This window comes from Mercurialis annua, linkage group LG4 (assembly GCF_937616625.2).
Source record: "Mercurialis annua linkage group LG4, ddMerAnnu1.2, whole genome shotgun sequence".
NCBI classification, from domain to species: domain Eukaryota; kingdom Viridiplantae; phylum Streptophyta; class Magnoliopsida; order Malpighiales; family Euphorbiaceae; genus Mercurialis; species Mercurialis annua.
In genome coordinates this window covers 23,123,836-23,141,547 of record NC_065573.1, presented here as the reverse complement: position 1 = coordinate 23,141,547, position 17,712 = coordinate 23,123,836, and the positions used below count along the sequence as shown (strand labels likewise).

The window sequence follows — 17,712 nt, the reverse complement described above, 5'->3', positions numbered from 1 at the left end:
ATTTGTCTTTTTTTTGGAAGACAATATGGGAATCAGGCGGCGCACAGTTTAGCGCAATTTGTCTGTTTTCTGTCAGGTTATCAGGATTGGTCTTCCAATTTTTTTGAATTTTTTACCCATAAAATTGTTGTAATTGTTTCAGATTTGATTTAATAAAATCTCATTTATTTAAAAAAAAAATAGCATTACTCTAAATGTTGTGACTGAGAGTTGACCCTTACCAGTTACTGTTTAAGTTAATTTACCCTAGCGGTATCAAAGCAGGACGCTAGAATTAGAACACGCGCAGGTCATGCGAAGGCTCAAGGCCCATAATCCTCCGCTATGCTTCACTTGCATTGAAAGTCCCGAAAAAAGCGCGGGCCTCATTTATTTAAAACTTAATTCATAAGTCAAAACGTATCTAATTAAATTTGTTAAATTAATTCTCTCCTCTCTTAGTGGAATTTTCCCCAGATTCTACACCTACCCACCCTTTTCTTCTTCCCACCTCTCGCTTTTTGGTTAGTTTTTGCTTTTTTTAGGTTGTTGGAGTTTAAAATTTACAGTCGAAATTCAATTAAAAAAAAGTAGTAAAGCTTTTAAAAACTTTCTTGGATTTTTTGTTTTGTAATTGTTTCGGGGAAAATCATGAAATTCGGAGAGACATTTATGGAGTATTTACACGGAGATCAGGAATGGTTTCTAGATAAATGCTCTCATGTCGAGTATAAACGCCTCAAAAAAGTTTTAAAAAATTGCAGTATTTGTCAAAATTTCAATAATCATAACGATAATGATCATCAAAACGACGACGACAATAATGATTCCAGAAAAACTAACGACGAGAATTCTTCTACATTGTCTCAGTCGTGCCAGTGCCAGTCTTGCCCAGGTAACTCTATTTTCTTGTTCATCGTTCATCACATTAAAATATACCTAGATTTTAACGGTTTTTGTTTGGTTTGTTTGATGGGGTTTTAGTGTGTGATCAGAAGTTTTTTAACGAACTGATGAAGGAAGCATCGGATATAGCTGGGTGTTTTAGCTCGAGAGTTAGACATCTTCTGCAACTTCACGTTGCCAAAGGAATGCAAAGATATGCGCTTAAGCTGCGGCATTGCTTCAGAAATGATCAGCAAGCTATGATTGAAGAAGGGAGAATGTTGATTGATTATGTTACCATGAATTCTATTGCTATCCGCAAAATCCTTAAGAAATATGATAAAGTATTGCTCTTTTTTTTTTTAATTTATTTTTGTTAGTCGGTTCCTAGAAATTTAGCTATAAACCTCACAGTTGTGTGGAATTATTTGTTAGAAATATATTTTGAATATCTATGATTAGGAAATTGTTAGGTATGTTTTGTAGTTTTATTTGAGAATGAAGCAAAAAAATAAGTATTAACCGATGACTTTGGTTTACTATAGACATCGATATCTTTTTTTAGCTCGGTGGAAACAAACTGTTTTTCACTTGACTGTCTATGGCTCCAATGCATGTACTCAGGGTAGAAGATTTGTATAAATATGTGGCCATGCTTTTACGTATTTTGATATAAGCTCTTTTTTTTAAAAGTTGGCATTGACTATCCCGGTTGAAGAGTAATGATTAATTGTAACTTGATTCAGTTTTTATGTGGTATTTATTTACCTTTAATTATGAGCTTCCGCCTTCTACTATATCAAGAAGACTATAATAATCATAGAGATAAAACTTATCGGTTTATTCAGTCCATTTTAAGTTTTATTTTATATTTGATTGCTTAAAAATATTGATGATTTGTAATGATGAATGTAGATACATAGCTCAGTCAACGGGAAGAAATTCAAATCCAAGTTGCGGGCCGAGCACATGGAGCTTTTGCAATCACCTTGGCTAATAGAATTGGGAGCTTTTTATTTGAATTGTAATGGTTTAGATGGTGGAGAAACCTGTGGTCATTTTTCATGCGATCTTGATCCTACAGAACCTATCATGACCCTGATGCTTCCAAATTCTTCAAAGCTAGATTATTCTCTAACTTGTGCTGTTTGCTTGGTAAGATTCTTACTTCTCTGGTGCATTTTCAAGGCAAACACAATTGTTTTAAATTTCTCATTTTGTTTTTGTTCATTTTCTTTCAGGAGACTGTCTTTAATCCATGTGCCCTGGGCTGTGGGCATCTATTTTGCAAATCCTGTGCTTGTTCAGCTGCTTCTGTACTGATACTCGAAAGCCTTAAAACAGCTAGTCCAGATGCAAAGTGCCCTGTGTGCAGAGAGGTTAGTCCATTTAAAATGTCAACGTGTATATTATGAGCATAGCTTCATAAAAAACTTAATACTACAATAAATACAGTTTGCATTAGTCCATACTTTAGTTGAACTGAGTGTTGAGTTAGTAAGGGAATATTTACAATTTGTGTAGCATGGCAAAGGGAAATGGCAAAATCATATTCTTTGTAAAAATAGGATATAAAAATTGAGTCTCGCAATTTCAGAAGCATTTTTAGGTTGAAACTGTATGTAAATGTAGGACTGAAGCAGTTTTTGTGTAACATAGTTCACAATTATTGCATGTCCTTAAGGCAATGTGCATACTTCTGTTTGATTTAACTTTGAGTTAGGAAGGAAATTCTATCAGAGAAGTATTATTTGATCCTTGAAGCCAGTTGGTATAGAAAAAAAGTAGGATTTGATCTCTGGTTATTTGTGAAGTTAACAATTAACATTACAACATAAACTTTGATTTGCATAGCTCTACCTGGTGGTGATGTAAGTGAAGAAATAGGAATTCCTTTTTATGCCATGTGCCTAGAAGGAGACTAACTTATGCCCGATGTGACATTAAAATCACGCACTGTCCGTCCTTGATGTTTCTTTTCTACTCTGTCATTGCAAATGCTTGGCCATGTTACTACGAGAGAGACTTGTAGGCATTTGTGAATAGTCATAGTTTTGGTCTTATTCCTCATCATTTGGCTTACTATAATTCGGTCATTGGATGACATCCATTTGTCTTCTAGTGGCTCTCTCTTCTTCTATACATCTATATATGTGTGCCTTCTCTGCACTTGCAGCTTCTTAAAGCTGGATAGGATTATCAGGAGCTTAATTCCCATGTTCAGCCTCCGCTCAGAGCTATTTCCAACGAATGTCAATTTAAGTTCACATCTATATTGTTCTGTTATGCTAATAATTGGTTATAACTTATTAAGGCGATTACGAGATTTTGATAGTTAAGAAAAAAGCTTTTATGGATCATTCTTACAGTATGAATTTTTAGTGAGTTTCAGCCTAGTTATTATGTGCAGAAATCTTTATTAGGGATGTGAACCGAAATGAACAAGTAGGAGCAACTCCATAAGAATGCTCGCACATAGTATATTACTGATAGATATGATCCATATGAATTTAAGAGCTTGTCGGCTTTTACAATACTCTAGTATCTTGTTGCCATTAAGTTAAAAAGTTATTCATCCTAGAAAACAAGCATGTCCGTTTTCTACCTATATTGCTCCAAGACATGTAATTTCTTTCATGTACTGTGCAGGCTGGAGTATATGCTAATTCGGTGCACATGTTGGAACTAGATCTGCTACTCAAATCAAGGTACGCGACTTCAAAAAGAACTTATTTTTTGTGTATAAAATTTAAATTCATCACTCAATTTCAAATAATTCGCAAAAAAAAATTATAGGTGCAAAGAATATTGGAAAGAGAGGATGGTTGCTGAACGTGCTGAGATTGTAAAACAAACCAAGGAGTATTGGGATCAACAGACAAAATATGCAATTGGGTATTGACCGACGATGAGGCTACACTCATCAACGCCAAATAAAAGCTCATTCCTTCTTTTCTCTTCTTTTTTTTCCGTAGCACATTTCAGATGTTTGGAGTTGACGCTTTGGTTACTGTCCGAGCAGTGAAAACATAAATGGGAAAGAGAATGTTGAATCAATGACGGAATTATTTGTTTTTTCTCTGCAATGATCATTTGGTTTGCTTCCTGAAGATAATTGTATGTATGCATCACACTTGGAATTTTAGTTTGAGACCTGGCTACTCTTTTAGACCCTGATTGAAGTTTTAGATCATGTATTTACTTGTAGCTATATGATTTTGAGCATCAATCTCATTTTTGATTATTTCATTCTTGAATTCTGAAGTTGATAGCGTACGTAGAATCAAGAAAGCAGGTGGGTTTATTTGAGTTAAAATCATTGAAACATAACTAATGAACGAGAATTGTTCATACAATTTCGTTGTTCCTTTCAATTCAACTTGGCAACCCCTTTATGCACAGTTCTTATCTTGAATAAGTGAAACTGCCAATTCTTCTAATTTTATTGTTATAAATTTTTGGATGAGATGGCACCTTTAAACCTTTCACATTCAAGCTAATCTCATTCGAGTAGTGCAGGTCCTTGTGTGGTATGTGATCATAATGGTCAATGCCTTGGAATAAGGGCTAGCAAGAATTATAAGAGTCTCTTATGGCGGAAGCCGTTAGCTTCAAAAAATCTTTGTTCAGGATTAAGAGTTTGGTCTCGCACAATGTTCAGTTTATAATGGATGCGCTACTTTTAGTTCAAGTTTTCGCTTCATCACTGGAGAATCGTCCTTATGTTGATTTGATTGTTTAAGAGTGCAAAACTAGTTCATTGTATTTTGATCAGAAAATCAGCGAATATGGTAGCCCATACTCTTGTTCGTCTATGTCTGAATTTTAGTTTGGAAGTCAAATGTTTCAGAGTTTTTATCTTTAACCTTTGTATTTATATATTTTTAACTAATAGTAGTTTTTATTTTTAAAAAGAAAAAAATTATAAAATATTACCTTTAAAAAAAATAAGTATAAATTGATTTATTATACAGAAACCAAAATAGAGAACAAAAGATTATTTTATCCCCTCAACTTGGCACGAAATATCAAAAACGTCAAAATTAGCAAAAGTATCGGGTTAAAAACACTCCTCCCTGCTCTCACTCAAAAGAGTGATGATGATTTTTTTTATCCTAGGTGATTTTCAAGGCAAAAAGTTTAAAATAAATTTTAAATTAATACCTAATAATTAAAAAAAAATTTAATCCCTTTAATTTAAAACTTTATATGACAAATTAATTCCTAAATTTTATATATAACTAATTAACCACCAAATTATATATTTTTAACAAAAAAAATTAAAAATTTTCAGTTTTTTTTAAATTGGAATAGACCTGTGGGTCTTTCTTCGTCAAGAACAGATGCATGCGTCTGTTCTTGAAAAAAAACATACCTCGGTCTGTTCTCAGAAGAACATACCTCGGAGCAACAATTCCTCTTCTCTCCTCCTCGTCGAAAATTGGAAAAAAAATTAAAATGTCTTTGGTAAAAGTTCAAAAAGACCCCTAGATTAATTAGAGTTTAATTACGATTAGTTAATATTTAAGTATAATTAATTATAATTAATTATGATTATAGAAACCCATTCTCCAATTAAGGTGCCATGTCAGTATAGGGGAATTTTTCAGCCGGTTTTGCCAAGTTCAGGGTAAAAGTGATCCGGTTTTCCAATTTTGTACGTTTTTGATATTTTGTGCGAAATTGAGGGGGCAAAGTGATCCTTTATTCCCAAAATAGATGAGCTCGTCTCACTATTCCAACTCCGTTCTTTCAATCCGTATTATCTGCTAACTGTCATCACTACCGAGAATGAACACCAAACGCATGGCTTTCTCATCTTGGCTACACCGATTACGCTCAGCTTCAAAATCTGCTCATTACCATTATTTCCACCATAATCTCAGAGCAGAAAGCGCAACTATATCAACCGCCTTAAATACAACACCTCCGCCATTCCGTTTATCACCACTTCCTTTCACAGTTGCCGCCGCCGCCGCCGTCTCCGCTGCATCGCTCGCATTTTATTTTCAACCTCAACCTGCTCTCTGTGACTCCTCCTCATCTAATCTTGAACCTCGGTCAGTACATTTTCTTCTGATCGTTTTTTCTTTACTTCATTTCATATCTTTTTAACTGTTGTTATTTTTACTCTTATAGAATTGGAGGCAAACATAGTACTGAATTTATTGTCGAAGGTACTTACAAGAAAGTTCCTCAACAGCTTATTGATGAATTAAAATCTATCTGTAAGGTATTTTGTTTTCTTTTATTATTAAATTAAGCTTAGTTAGATGATTAGAGTTCGTTAACTTTTACAGGATAATTTGATAGTAATTTGAGTTAACAGGATGACATGACAATGGACTACGATGAACGGTATTTCCATGGGAAGCCACAGCACAGCTTTCACAAAGCAGTTCATATTCCTGACGTTGTTGTTTTCCCTAGGTGAGACTTTGTTTCATTCATGTTAATTAAATTAACCTGGAAATTGCACAATTTGATCTCATAAGAATTTCATATGATTCGAGTTTTATGTGGCCGGTTCTCATGCTTGAAACCGTAAAGGTCGTAGTGTTAGAATTCATTTTTTATCTTAAAATAAGAGAAGACATTTAAAATAAATGAGCTTTCCATATGTGATATGTAATGAATTTTTAGCAAGAAATATTTTTTGGATATGTTTGTGTAAAATGTTGTGTGCATAAGCAGATCGAACGGGAGAGTATTGTGAATTAAACTAACTCATAGAATTCGTACACAAAATCTTTGCTTGCCTGCAGCTCTTCTCAGTTATATCAACTGCAATGCAGGGTATGTTGTGTTGCTTAGCTTTATTTGTGCAATTCGCACCAAGTCATTCTGTTTCTTTCAGGTCTGAAGAGGAAGTTTCCAAAATTGTCAAATGTTGTGACAAGTACAAGGTCTGGAATCCTCATTTCCTGTATTTCTTTTGTGAAAGATACTGAACTAAGTATGGTTTTTCTTTTGGATTTTAATGTAGCTCTTTTGCAAATAATGATTTTATTCCTATTTTAAATTTTTAATTGATGTCACCATATATCGGTGCTCAAAAATGTTTTTCAAATTAAGCAAGCACTAAATTGGATAATATTTATCTAGTCAGGTCCCTATAGTACCTTATGGCGGAGCTACATCAATTGAGGGTCACACCTTATCACCTCATGGTGGTGTTTGCATTGACATGTCACTAATGAAGGTATGATTAAACTCTAATGTAATAAACTTAGTAATAGTAATCTAATTAACCAATGTAATTTTTTTTTCCATATCATTGCTCTACATATGCTTTTATAATTGTTTTTCTGCATCCAAAGTTCGAAATTAATGTTCAAGAAATAATCTAAATGCATCTGATTCTAGCAAGAAATTGCAGTTCTCTTTTATTTCAATTCACTCCTCCAACCTGCATGAATGTGCTGTTGACCAAACCTTTTGAAGCCTCATTTTTGTAATTGTGGACATCACTGATTCTGCTAGTTTGTGTCATAAATGGATCTATGATCAAACACATTTCTCTTAGAATTTTTTTATTGTATTATTATATGGTATTCCTTGTCCGAATTTTTAGAGTGTTAAAGCTCTGCATATTGATGACATGGATGTGGTTGTTGAGCCTGGAATTGGGTGGATGGAGCTTAATGAATACTTGGAGCCTTATGGTCTTTTCTTTCCCCTTGATCCAGGTATGTTTATCAATTGTTTGCCTTGTAATGATACTTGTGAATTGGGTTGTTATATAATTTTGATACTTAATTCTAACAGTTAATCTCAAATGCTTCAGCTTTTAGCTGGAGTTCTTGCCACAATAAGAATATTAGAAAATGATTTTGTTTCTTTTCAGTTGCATGTGTAGGAACTAAATTACCTGCAAAGATTTATCGATTTTAGGATTAATATTATCATTTCACACATGTAGGGCCTGGTGCAACCATTGGTGGAATGTGTGCTACACGTTGCTCTGGTTCTTTAGCTGTGAGGTAGTTGCTATGCTTCATTTTTTCTCTAGTCATTTTTTTCCGTAAATTAGCTTTCAGAAAGTAGTATTAGTTGCATGTATTTTAAATATTAATTGTTTAGCGATTTCTGTGTTAATTTTTATAGGCCATTATGATGTTTAATATCTCCATTCTGAGGTAGTAATGTAATTTTGTTTCTTTCTTGAGTTACTGTATTCATAATTTTGCTTGAATAATTGAATGGATATATGATTTTGCCTGCATGTTGAGGGCATATACCATGTTAGTGTCAGTTATGAACCCCATTTGATTTCTTTTTGTTGTTGGATTTCTTCGAGAAGGTCGTATAGCATCAGCTGCTTTAAGAAGTGTCCATTAACGCCAGAACAATAAAATTTTACCTTGTCCAGCTTTGACTTAATTCTTAAAATATCCTAAACTGTGGAACGTTGACATAACTTCTCTGTTGAATGAATTATACAAGAAATATAATGTGCCAGATTAATTGAATTTCAAAAGTTCCAGAAATTACCTATCAATGTGGCTCTCTCATGTCCCCAAAGAAATGGGACCATTAATTCTCCAACTAATTTAAAAACCAAAACCATTTATAATTCATTTATTTCCTTTTCTATATTACCAAAGTTTAAAAATATTTCAATGGCAGATAGTAAGTCAAATTTAAAATTAAGCCCCACTTGGTGATTGGCTAGGGATATTGATTTTTATCTTCAGTATGTGTGAATTAATTTGTCTTGTAATTCACTTTCAATCTATTGTTGGCCTTGTGTCAACATGTTCCACTACTGGTACTACTTTGAATTATATCCTGCATTACTGAGGCTTTGTCCAAAATGAATGCTTACGCATGGTTCCCAAATCCTCGAGTATTTGCAATCTGCAATGAGAGTTTTTTCTTTCTACAATCACTTGTCTTTGATATCTGATTGATGCCTTGGAATGCAATTTCATCCTGCCTTAGCTCACATTTCTTTTGTAAAATCCACTTAATATACATTCAAATCGCTTGACCAGCATTATATCGGATTATAAGTTTATATAGTATTTTCTCCTTACAACTTTGGATGCCACACATGACATGGTTAAGAGTATGCTTCGTCTGCATGCATTGTATTAACTTTTACTTTGATCTTCAAAATTACTTTATTTTAGCTATTCATTTTCGTGGTATTTTATCTCAAAAGATTAAGAAAATAAAGAATTATTTTATTTGGAGTTAATAATTTTGTTTTTAGCATGTAGGTATGGAACTATGCGAGATAATGTCATTAGCCTCAAGGTTTGCTTCTTCCCCTTCTAAGTCTACTTTGACACAATGTTGCTCAGTTTCTTAACACTATTTTTGCTCTAGGTAGTTCTTGCCAGTGGAGATATTGTCAAGACAGCTTCACGTGCTCGAAAGAGTGCTGCAGGGTGAGATCATTTTTGTTTCTGTTTTTTTTTTTCAACAGTCCATTGTGGTTCTTCTTGTTTTTTTTTTGTGTGAAAATTAAAGTAATTTAAAAAGTGGTATTCCAAATGATGTGTACTGGTAATATTTGGAGCAAAACCTGCAACCTCTTTATTTGATCCTGATCAATTATAGGGTATCATTACAAAGTGAAATAAATGCCAAACTCAAAGACCGTTTTCTGAATTTGGCCTAGAACTTTATTATAACAAGGATAAGTTGCCATTTTCGTCCCAAGCCACTTGTGGTGATGGTTGCTTTGATTATTTGCATCCACACAATCCTCATTTACTTCTCAATTTCGATGATATTGACTAGTTTTATGTGATGGCATGTTTAGAGAGTTGACTTTCTTTTTCTTCTCACCTGTCGCTATTGAGCTCATTGTATATTTCTTAGTTTAGGTATGATCTGACTCGCCTGGTGATTGGAAGTGAAGGAACACTTGGCATAATTACAGAAGTCACTTTAAGGCTTCAGAAAATTCCACAGCATTCGGTGGTACGCTGCTCTTTCTTTGTTAGAAAGATTTTCTTCGGTAATTAAATAATAATTCAAAGTTTATGTGCCTTTTCGTTTCTGCTAAGAGGAAGTGTATTTTATATTATTTTAGTGCTGTCATTACCGGTCTAAATTTTAATTTATCCTTATTACAGTGTATTCTTATAGTTGACTTTAGTACATAGATTTAGAGGCAAAGCACATGTTGACTTGTGATTAAAGAAATTATGTTTGAATGTCTTGAATTCCCATCATATAAGTAGAACGAAGAGGAATGTCTAGAGTTCATCAGTAATCATTGTACTTATTGCTGCCTTCCTCTTGGTCACAAAACTTTATTGTGTATCCGCAACATCACTTAAATTTAGTTTATCTGAATTAGTTCCATCAGTATATTTCTTAAATTTTGTCTTAGTTTTCAACATCATAACAAAGTTAATGCTGCCTTCCTCTTGGTCACAAAACTTTATTGTGTATCAGCAACATCACTTAAAATTTAGTTTATCTGAATTAGTTCCATCAGTTTATTTCTTAAATTTTGTCTTAGTTTTCAACATCATAACAAAGTTAATGCTGCCTTCGTCTTGGTCACAAAACTTATTGTGTATCAGCAACATCACCTAAATTTAGTTTATCTGAATTAGTTCCATCAGTTTATTTCTTAAATTTTGTCGTAGTTTTCAACATCATAACAAAGTTAATGCTGCCTAATGGAGCTCTAAATAAAGACAGACAGGCTATAGTATTTTTCTTCTTCAGTGCACAATTTAATGGGTCGCATAATTACAATAAATTATCCTTAGTGGCTTGTTGAAATAAAAAATAAAGCCAGATAATTTTGCTGTTGGGAAATAAAATTTATTAGTTCTGCTGTTTACTAGCGATAATTTTGGCTCTTTAGCAAACTTCAGTATTTACAATTAATAGAACATCAACTTATATCACAAAATCACTCAGCTTTGGTTCTGTGTCGTTTATGCCTTTTTCAAAATTTTGTTGAAATTCAGTAAACAAATCTACTAATGAAGAAACTTTTTGCTTCTTATTTTTAGAAATACCACTAAATTAGAAAATTTTATCTGGTTTTCATCTCAAAAAAGTTGCCTATTATTTGAAGTGTAGCATTGCTGAGTTTATTAAAATGAAAGCAAATTCGAGTGGTTTTACATACATAGATTAAAGTTTTGAGAGGCATTGATAAGTGGCATGTGATGGAGTAAGAAAACATAATGCACCTTGAAGTGCTACAAAGGAATTGTGGAGAGTCCTAGGGCTGAACAACAAGGGAAATAAGAAATAAGAGCTAGCCATTTGTCAGGGTGAATTGATTATGTTGAAGCCATAGATTTGAAATGAAGCTGAACAGCAGTCTAATATAAGATTTTTTTTTGTTCTTATTGCTAAAGAGCGTGCTTTTGCCTTTTATATCTTATTAGCAGCAAGTACGCCAAGTTTTCTCATTGATGTTCATATGCAATATACTCTTCATTTTTTTTTCTTTTGTGGAAAATCTCTCAAACTTAATAAGAAGTTCTGCTGAATGGAGCACAGGAAGCTCACCTAAGGCTGAAATCACTCTTTAAATTATAATTATATTTTGTTTATGTCTTCTTTCTGGCATTTTATTCTCAATTGCATTTATGCTTGATACATTTTGTTGTTATATATAAAATTGTGCAGGTTGCAATGTGTAATTTTCCTACAATTAAGGATGCAGCAGATGTTGCAATTGCTACTATGATGTCTGGCATACAGGTAGGGCTTTAATATACAAATTCTTTTTTAGCATTCACTTTATAAATAAACTTTTGTTTTTTAATCTGTATAGGTGTCAAGGGTAGAACTGCTGGATGAGGTTCAAGTGAGGGCTATAAATATTGCCAATGGGAAGAAATTACCTGAAGTTCCTACTTTGATGTTTGAATTCATAGGCACAGGTTAGTAAATTTCTCTAGGTGCTATGGTTGTCCCATGTAACAAGTCAGATAGCATTTTTTTCCCCAATAAAACTGAAACCCCCTCCAAAGTTTTGATGTAATCACAGTAACTAGTCAATTAATAATAAAGGGTAATTCGGTTTGGTTATTAATTAATAAATATGCTGCGATCACATGTTAGACTACATTTAGGATTACTGCCATTTTGAAGTAAGAGAAGATATAGACTAATAATACGGCGTCGTCTTTTTGTAACTTAAACTTTAATTATTCATTCTTTTTGAGGAACAAAGAACATTGCTTTTTCGTGCCTTTTTATATTTCTTCATTTTGAGAGCACTTCTTGTGTGTTCTTAATGGGTGGTATCATACTTCTCTGTATTCATTAAGCTTTCTTTTCTTCCTTTCCCTTGTGACTTCTCCTTTTGTTAATAGAAAATCTCCTCTTTATTGTATGTTAGAGGCCTATGCACGTGAGCAAACTCTAATAGTTCAGAAGATTGTGTCCGAGCACAGTGGCTCTGATTTTGTATTTGCAGAACAGCCTGAAGCTAAGAAAGAACTTTGGAAGGTAGAATATCTCCGATTGCTGATTAATTTTATTTTGTATAGCACTTACGGTATGTTTTTCCAGTATCTATTATCACAGGAATGTCTTTAAGTTTTCAAATGCTGGTTCTGCTAGTTACATGTATCTCTAGGCAAATAACATAGTGTCAACATATTAAAGAAGTAACGACTTATGCCAACAAAACAATTAATGATAAAAAGTTATGGAGTTCATTTTTATAGTGCTAGGCCTCCCATGTTTCCACCTTTCACTACAAGGACTAAGATTTCATTTTTATTGGCAATCCTACTGGTCCGTGGGTCTACGTGGTTGGTAGATTGCCCCTGCTTTATCATGGCCTAGATTCAGTGCTTTCATTCGTTACTCATGCATATAACCAGAGATGATAGTTCAATTTGGCATCGAGCTACGAGTGAATGCCTACCTTTGTCCTATCTTATAAAATATATGGAACCAGTTAGCTGATAGAAAAACCGAAAAGACGAGAACTACTTAGGCCGATTGCTGTTGCTACAAGGCTGCTTGCCTTTATACGGCTTGCAGTACTCATATAGGCGTCTTGAATTTCCTAAGTTCTCATATAGAAAATATGAATCTTTGAATTCTGCTTGGTATGTTTATGGGGAAGGAGACAGCTATTCCCTATTTTATAGCTTATTGACTTATTCCACATTCTGATATTTATTTACGGTCATCGCCTCAGATTACCTAAAATATCAACCCATTACCATTGAACGTCAGATAGACTTCCAACAAGAGCAAATCGATTCTAAAAAAAAAAAAACTAAGCAGTTCATTTACCAATGTTGAATAATTTTGACATTGTTCTTTGGCCAACCTATTTTAAGCTCTCATATGTGAAAGCATAGTGATGGGCTAACTTATCATTTCCAAAATAATTATTGCATCTTAGTTATTAAATCTTTTTCCTTAGAAATTATTCTTGTAGATGACTTAAATTTGTTTGATGAGGTTCTTTGTCTGAGATTTGACCCAAATAGTTCTTTTAGCTGTTCTATGTGATTCATGATTTGTAATTTTTTTGGTAAACTGCAGATAAGAAAAGAGGCTCTATGGGCTTGCTTTGCAATGGAACCGAAATGTGAAGCCATGATTTCTGTGAGTTATCAAAAATTATAACTGCATAGCTAAAATTTCTATCCAAGTACCTGTTCTGACTTCGGTCTTCTTACACCAAGATTAGTATGCCTATTTTTGATTATATAGTCATAATCTTCTAAATGAACAAATCACATATATCTGTTGTTTAAACAAGATCTAAACCCCTATTGGAACATAGCCAGTATCTTGGTTTCATGAAAGAACGAATGGAAGTGTAATCCAATGACAAACTACACTCGAGGATTGGCTATATTATGAACATTTGCTCCTATTTTTTCTTTGAACAAAGGGTCAACGCGCCCCCTAAACTTGTAACACGGGGTCATCTAACCCAATTTATACTTTTTTGAGCAACTAACCCCAAAACTCTTCAATTTTGGGTCAAATAACCCATAATTATATTTTTAAAATGTGTAAAATGTAAATCGGAGGCGATGGATGCAAAAAGGTAATTAGATATTTCCCTAATTGTTGCGATATAATTATTCTAAATCTATTTTTTAAAATAAAAATATAAATTATGGGGTTATTTGACCCAAAAATGAAGAGTTTTGGGGTTAGTTGCTCAAAAAAGTATAAATTGGGTTAGATGACCCCGTGTCACAAGTTTAGGGGGCGCGTTGACCCTTTGCTCTTTTTTCTTTTCACTAGTTAGCCATTGTTTGGTTCAACTTTTTTTCTTTTCCTAAGAATATTTCAGTGGCTTTTCTGATAAATAAAATGAGTTAGGATAGTATCTAATTTCGTCTTCTCTGCGTAATAAAGTTTTTTTTTCTTATGCATGTTTTTATTTCATTCCAACCAAAAATAATGGTGTAGAGATAATTGTTGTGCTGATACATACATTGCTTTTTATGGTGAAGACAGCTGTTAACTTCAGCTGAAGTGATAGTGGCAGTGTCCCATTAGTGTGGTGGTGGTAGTTACTCGTTAGTAATACTGGTGGTCGTGTTAGGTTTTGGAATCAACTATGATGGTAATGGTGATTCGTATAGAAGCTATGCTGAAAGTTAGACAAGCGCTGTTCATTTGTGAATGTAGTAGTAGCTATTAGCTAAGGTCATCTGATGGCATTGCTGGTTTTATTAACTATAGAAGTTCACCAGTTGTGATGAAGACAAAAGTGGATTATTGTCGTGGTGGTTTGCCACTGCTGGCTGTTGTAGTGGTGGTTGTGCAAAGATGATTTGTGTTGATTGAGATGAGAAAAGTGAAGAAACTAGATTTCTTAATGATCATTTTCTTAACCTTTCCTACCTGTTTAAAATTTGTTCTCTGTGAACTTACATTTATGTTTTACCTGATTTTTAATATGCTAAATTGCTTAAAAGCAAGCAGATAGAGTTCTTGTTTCCGATTTTTATCTTTACTTCTGCAGTGAAGTTTGTAAATAAACAAGCAACTATTTGTTTCTGGTTTGATCTGCTCTCTCAAGCTAACCCTTCACCCTCCTTTTGTGTAGGACGTGTGTGTTCCTCTATCACGGCTGGCAGAACTGATTTCACAGTCTAAACAGGAGCTTGATGCATCATCACTAGTTTGGTATGCAAGCTGAGTAAATATGTCTTTGAGAGACTTATGCAAGTCTAAGTTTTTCTTTGGATGTTGTCTATCGATTATTGAACTGATGTTTTCAAATTTTGTTACTTTGTCTTGAATAACAGTACAGTAATTGCTCATGCTGGTGATGGGAACTTTCACTCACTGATACTCTTTGATCCTAACAAAGAAGAGCAGCGAAAAGAAGCAGAAAGATTGAACCATTTTATGGTCCACACTGCTTTGTCAATGGAAGGTACCGACTCCTGGACACCTATCATGTGTACCTTTAGAGAATAATTATTTAACACTTCTATAGCTTTTAGTCAATGATGCTTTGCAGCTTCAGTAAATTACTCTCTTACCTGTATGTGCACTTGACCATTTTCTCCCTTTCTTATGACTTTGGTCAGAAGATAAAAGCTTCTACTCATATGAACAAATGCATCACTATTAGGGTTGTTATATGATGAATATTTCAATTGCTAAAACCTCGTTTTTCTTTTACTGAATGGGCAGGAACATGTACTGGTGAGCATGGTGTTGGCACAGGAAAAATGAAGGTATATTACCTGTTGCTATAATCCTGTATACATTATCGTGCCAAAAGTTGTTGTGATTGCTGCACATTACGTGATTTACGATGGTTGATGTTGACATTAAGACAAATTTTTTCACCAAAATCTAAGCTGCAACATATATGCACTATGGCATTTTGTTTAACCAATTATTACCATTCAGTATGTTCAAACCTTATGAATGGTATAGTACTATCCTGATTCTTCATTTTTAAAACCCCCATCATTTTTACCATCGCAAATGTTGTATTCTTTGGAGATCAATTGCAATATGAAAGTCAAAAGTATTGTTTTCTTGATTGAGCTTCCAATTTTTTTTTTTAATTTATATGATTGTAACTTTTAAGTGTTGTGGTTTTTTGACTCACGTTTATTGCCCAGTACCTTTGGTTTTTTGACTCACGTTTATTGCCCAGTACCTTGAGAAGGAACTCGGGATAGAGGCCTTAAAGACAATGAAAAGAATTAAAACTGCATTAGATCCAAACAATATCATGAACCCAGGAAAGCTCATACCGCCCCACATTTGCTTTTAAGAGTTGGAGGCTTCCGTTGGAGTGCGCTCTTTTTGCAGGAATTGTTCCGAAAGGTATGCTTCTATCCTTATTTATACCATTGAGAATATCTGGCCCCGCTACAAAATCTTTTCAATATTAACGAGGTTAATAAAGGTCATGTACTGGTCAATATGTCCTCAACTTGTACTATTTTTCATAAATTTGAAACACCAAAATATTTATGGTACATTTTTTTTCTCATTAAAAAACCTAGATGCTTGCTATTAATAATGAGCACGAAAACCAGTATGGATAAATTATAGTTTCTTTTACTGAAAATGGCAAAAATAAGTATCTCAAATGTCCCTTATAGAATATCCACAAGGCCTACAATGTTTGCTGAATAAAATCACATCTTTTTTTGTATGTCTATATTATTAATAGAACATCCATTAGAACTCTAGGGCTCAATAGGATTGCAGTAGCTACTGCTGGTTTGATTTTTTACATAGGAAATGTTTAATGCATAACTACTACTAATTATAGCGTCAAATCAACCAAATATCCACCACTTTAGCAAGATAATGTTTGATGACTGAGACGGTGATTGATATGTATTTGGTAATTTTCTCCCATGTTTGTCTGGTTTATTACAACTGTCATCATTATGTGCATAAACTAAGGCCAACCACTAAAAGATGATAAGAACTTGAAGATAAGGCAACTGAATTGAGGTATAGGATGATACTGCCTGGGGAGACTACCAGTGTGTGTATAAATTAAGAAAATCAATGGGGTGGGCAGACAAAATAAGAATAGGACAAATTACAATATAAGAATCTATGTGAGTTTTATTTCTTTGTTTTAATACAAAGATTAAGATAAGATTTTAAAGGATGTTGATGCTATTTTTAGGAATCAGTTTGATTCTATTTTTCAAATCATATTTTCATGCGCCAAGATAAATCATAATCCTTGAATTAAATATGTTTTACAATTATTTTTCTACCCTTGGGTTGGCGTGGTAGTGAAGTTTAGCTTCTTTCCGGCTGTTAATTTTTTCTTTTTGTCAAAGATAACAATATATAAATAAATAGAAGTATGACCATTTTATGAAGAAAATAAGTCATTGTTAAACAAATTAAAAGACATGTGGACTTTATAGCTATTATATGACCCATTCCATCACATGTTCGTTTAGCAAGTCAAGATAACAAAAAACTTGAATAATTTGCTAAATGAAAAATGGTAGCATAAACAATAAATGACAAAAGTTAAAAGTAATCAAAACACTCATTATTAAAAGCAAATGGTATAAAAAATACAGTATCTTATGAGTTTATTGCAGCATGTATTAACGTAGAAACAGTTTTAACTTCTGAATAGGTTTGAAGTATTTTTAGATTCCTAATTAAGATAAAACAATCAAATATCAATATATACGTCACTTTAGCAGGAAATTTAAACTCTAAAAAACAGGTTGTGTCTAGGGGTGTAATTAAATCAAGTCAAAATATTTTAACTTGAGTTCGATTCAATACTAAAATTCGAAGTTCGAAACTCTATTTGAATTGATCGAGTTTTAATTTAGGAGTTCTTGAGAATCATATTTGACAAAGCTCAACATCTATTTAAAAAATTTAAAAACTTAATTTTAGTCTAAAAATAAG

General features: G+C 33.3%; 2 protein-coding genes across 2 annotated transcripts; both read left to right on the top strand.

Moving 5' to 3' along the window:
* The first annotated feature begins 380 nt into the window (after positions 1–380).
* LOC126676454 (probable E3 ubiquitin-protein ligase BAH1-like) lies at positions 381–4,113 on the top strand. Its single transcript, XM_050370663.2, has 6 exons — positions 381–874; positions 964–1,208; positions 1,780–2,019; positions 2,106–2,243; positions 3,514–3,572; positions 3,661–4,113. Exons 1-6 carry the CDS (start codon positions 631–633, stop codon positions 3,764–3,766), a joined length of 1,032 nt encoding a protein of 343 aa, XP_050226620.1. The 5' UTR covers positions 381–630; the 3' UTR covers positions 3,767–4,113.
* Positions 4,114–5,609: 1,496 nt separating this feature from the next.
* On the top strand, positions 5,610–16,289 carry LOC126677922 (D-lactate dehydrogenase [cytochrome], mitochondrial). Its single transcript, XM_050372735.2, has 18 exons — positions 5,610–5,924; positions 6,004–6,097; positions 6,194–6,294; positions 6,722–6,770; positions 6,974–7,066; positions 7,439–7,553; positions 7,787–7,847; positions 9,090–9,126; positions 9,199–9,260; positions 9,702–9,798; positions 11,479–11,553; positions 11,627–11,735; positions 12,197–12,306; positions 13,363–13,425; positions 14,891–14,970; positions 15,093–15,223; positions 15,487–15,530; positions 15,962–16,289. Exons 1-18 carry the CDS (start codon positions 5,656–5,658, stop codon positions 16,079–16,081), a joined length of 1,710 nt encoding a protein of 569 aa, XP_050228692.1. The 5' UTR covers positions 5,610–5,655; the 3' UTR covers positions 16,082–16,289.
* Positions 16,290–17,712: the final 1,423 nt, after the last annotated feature.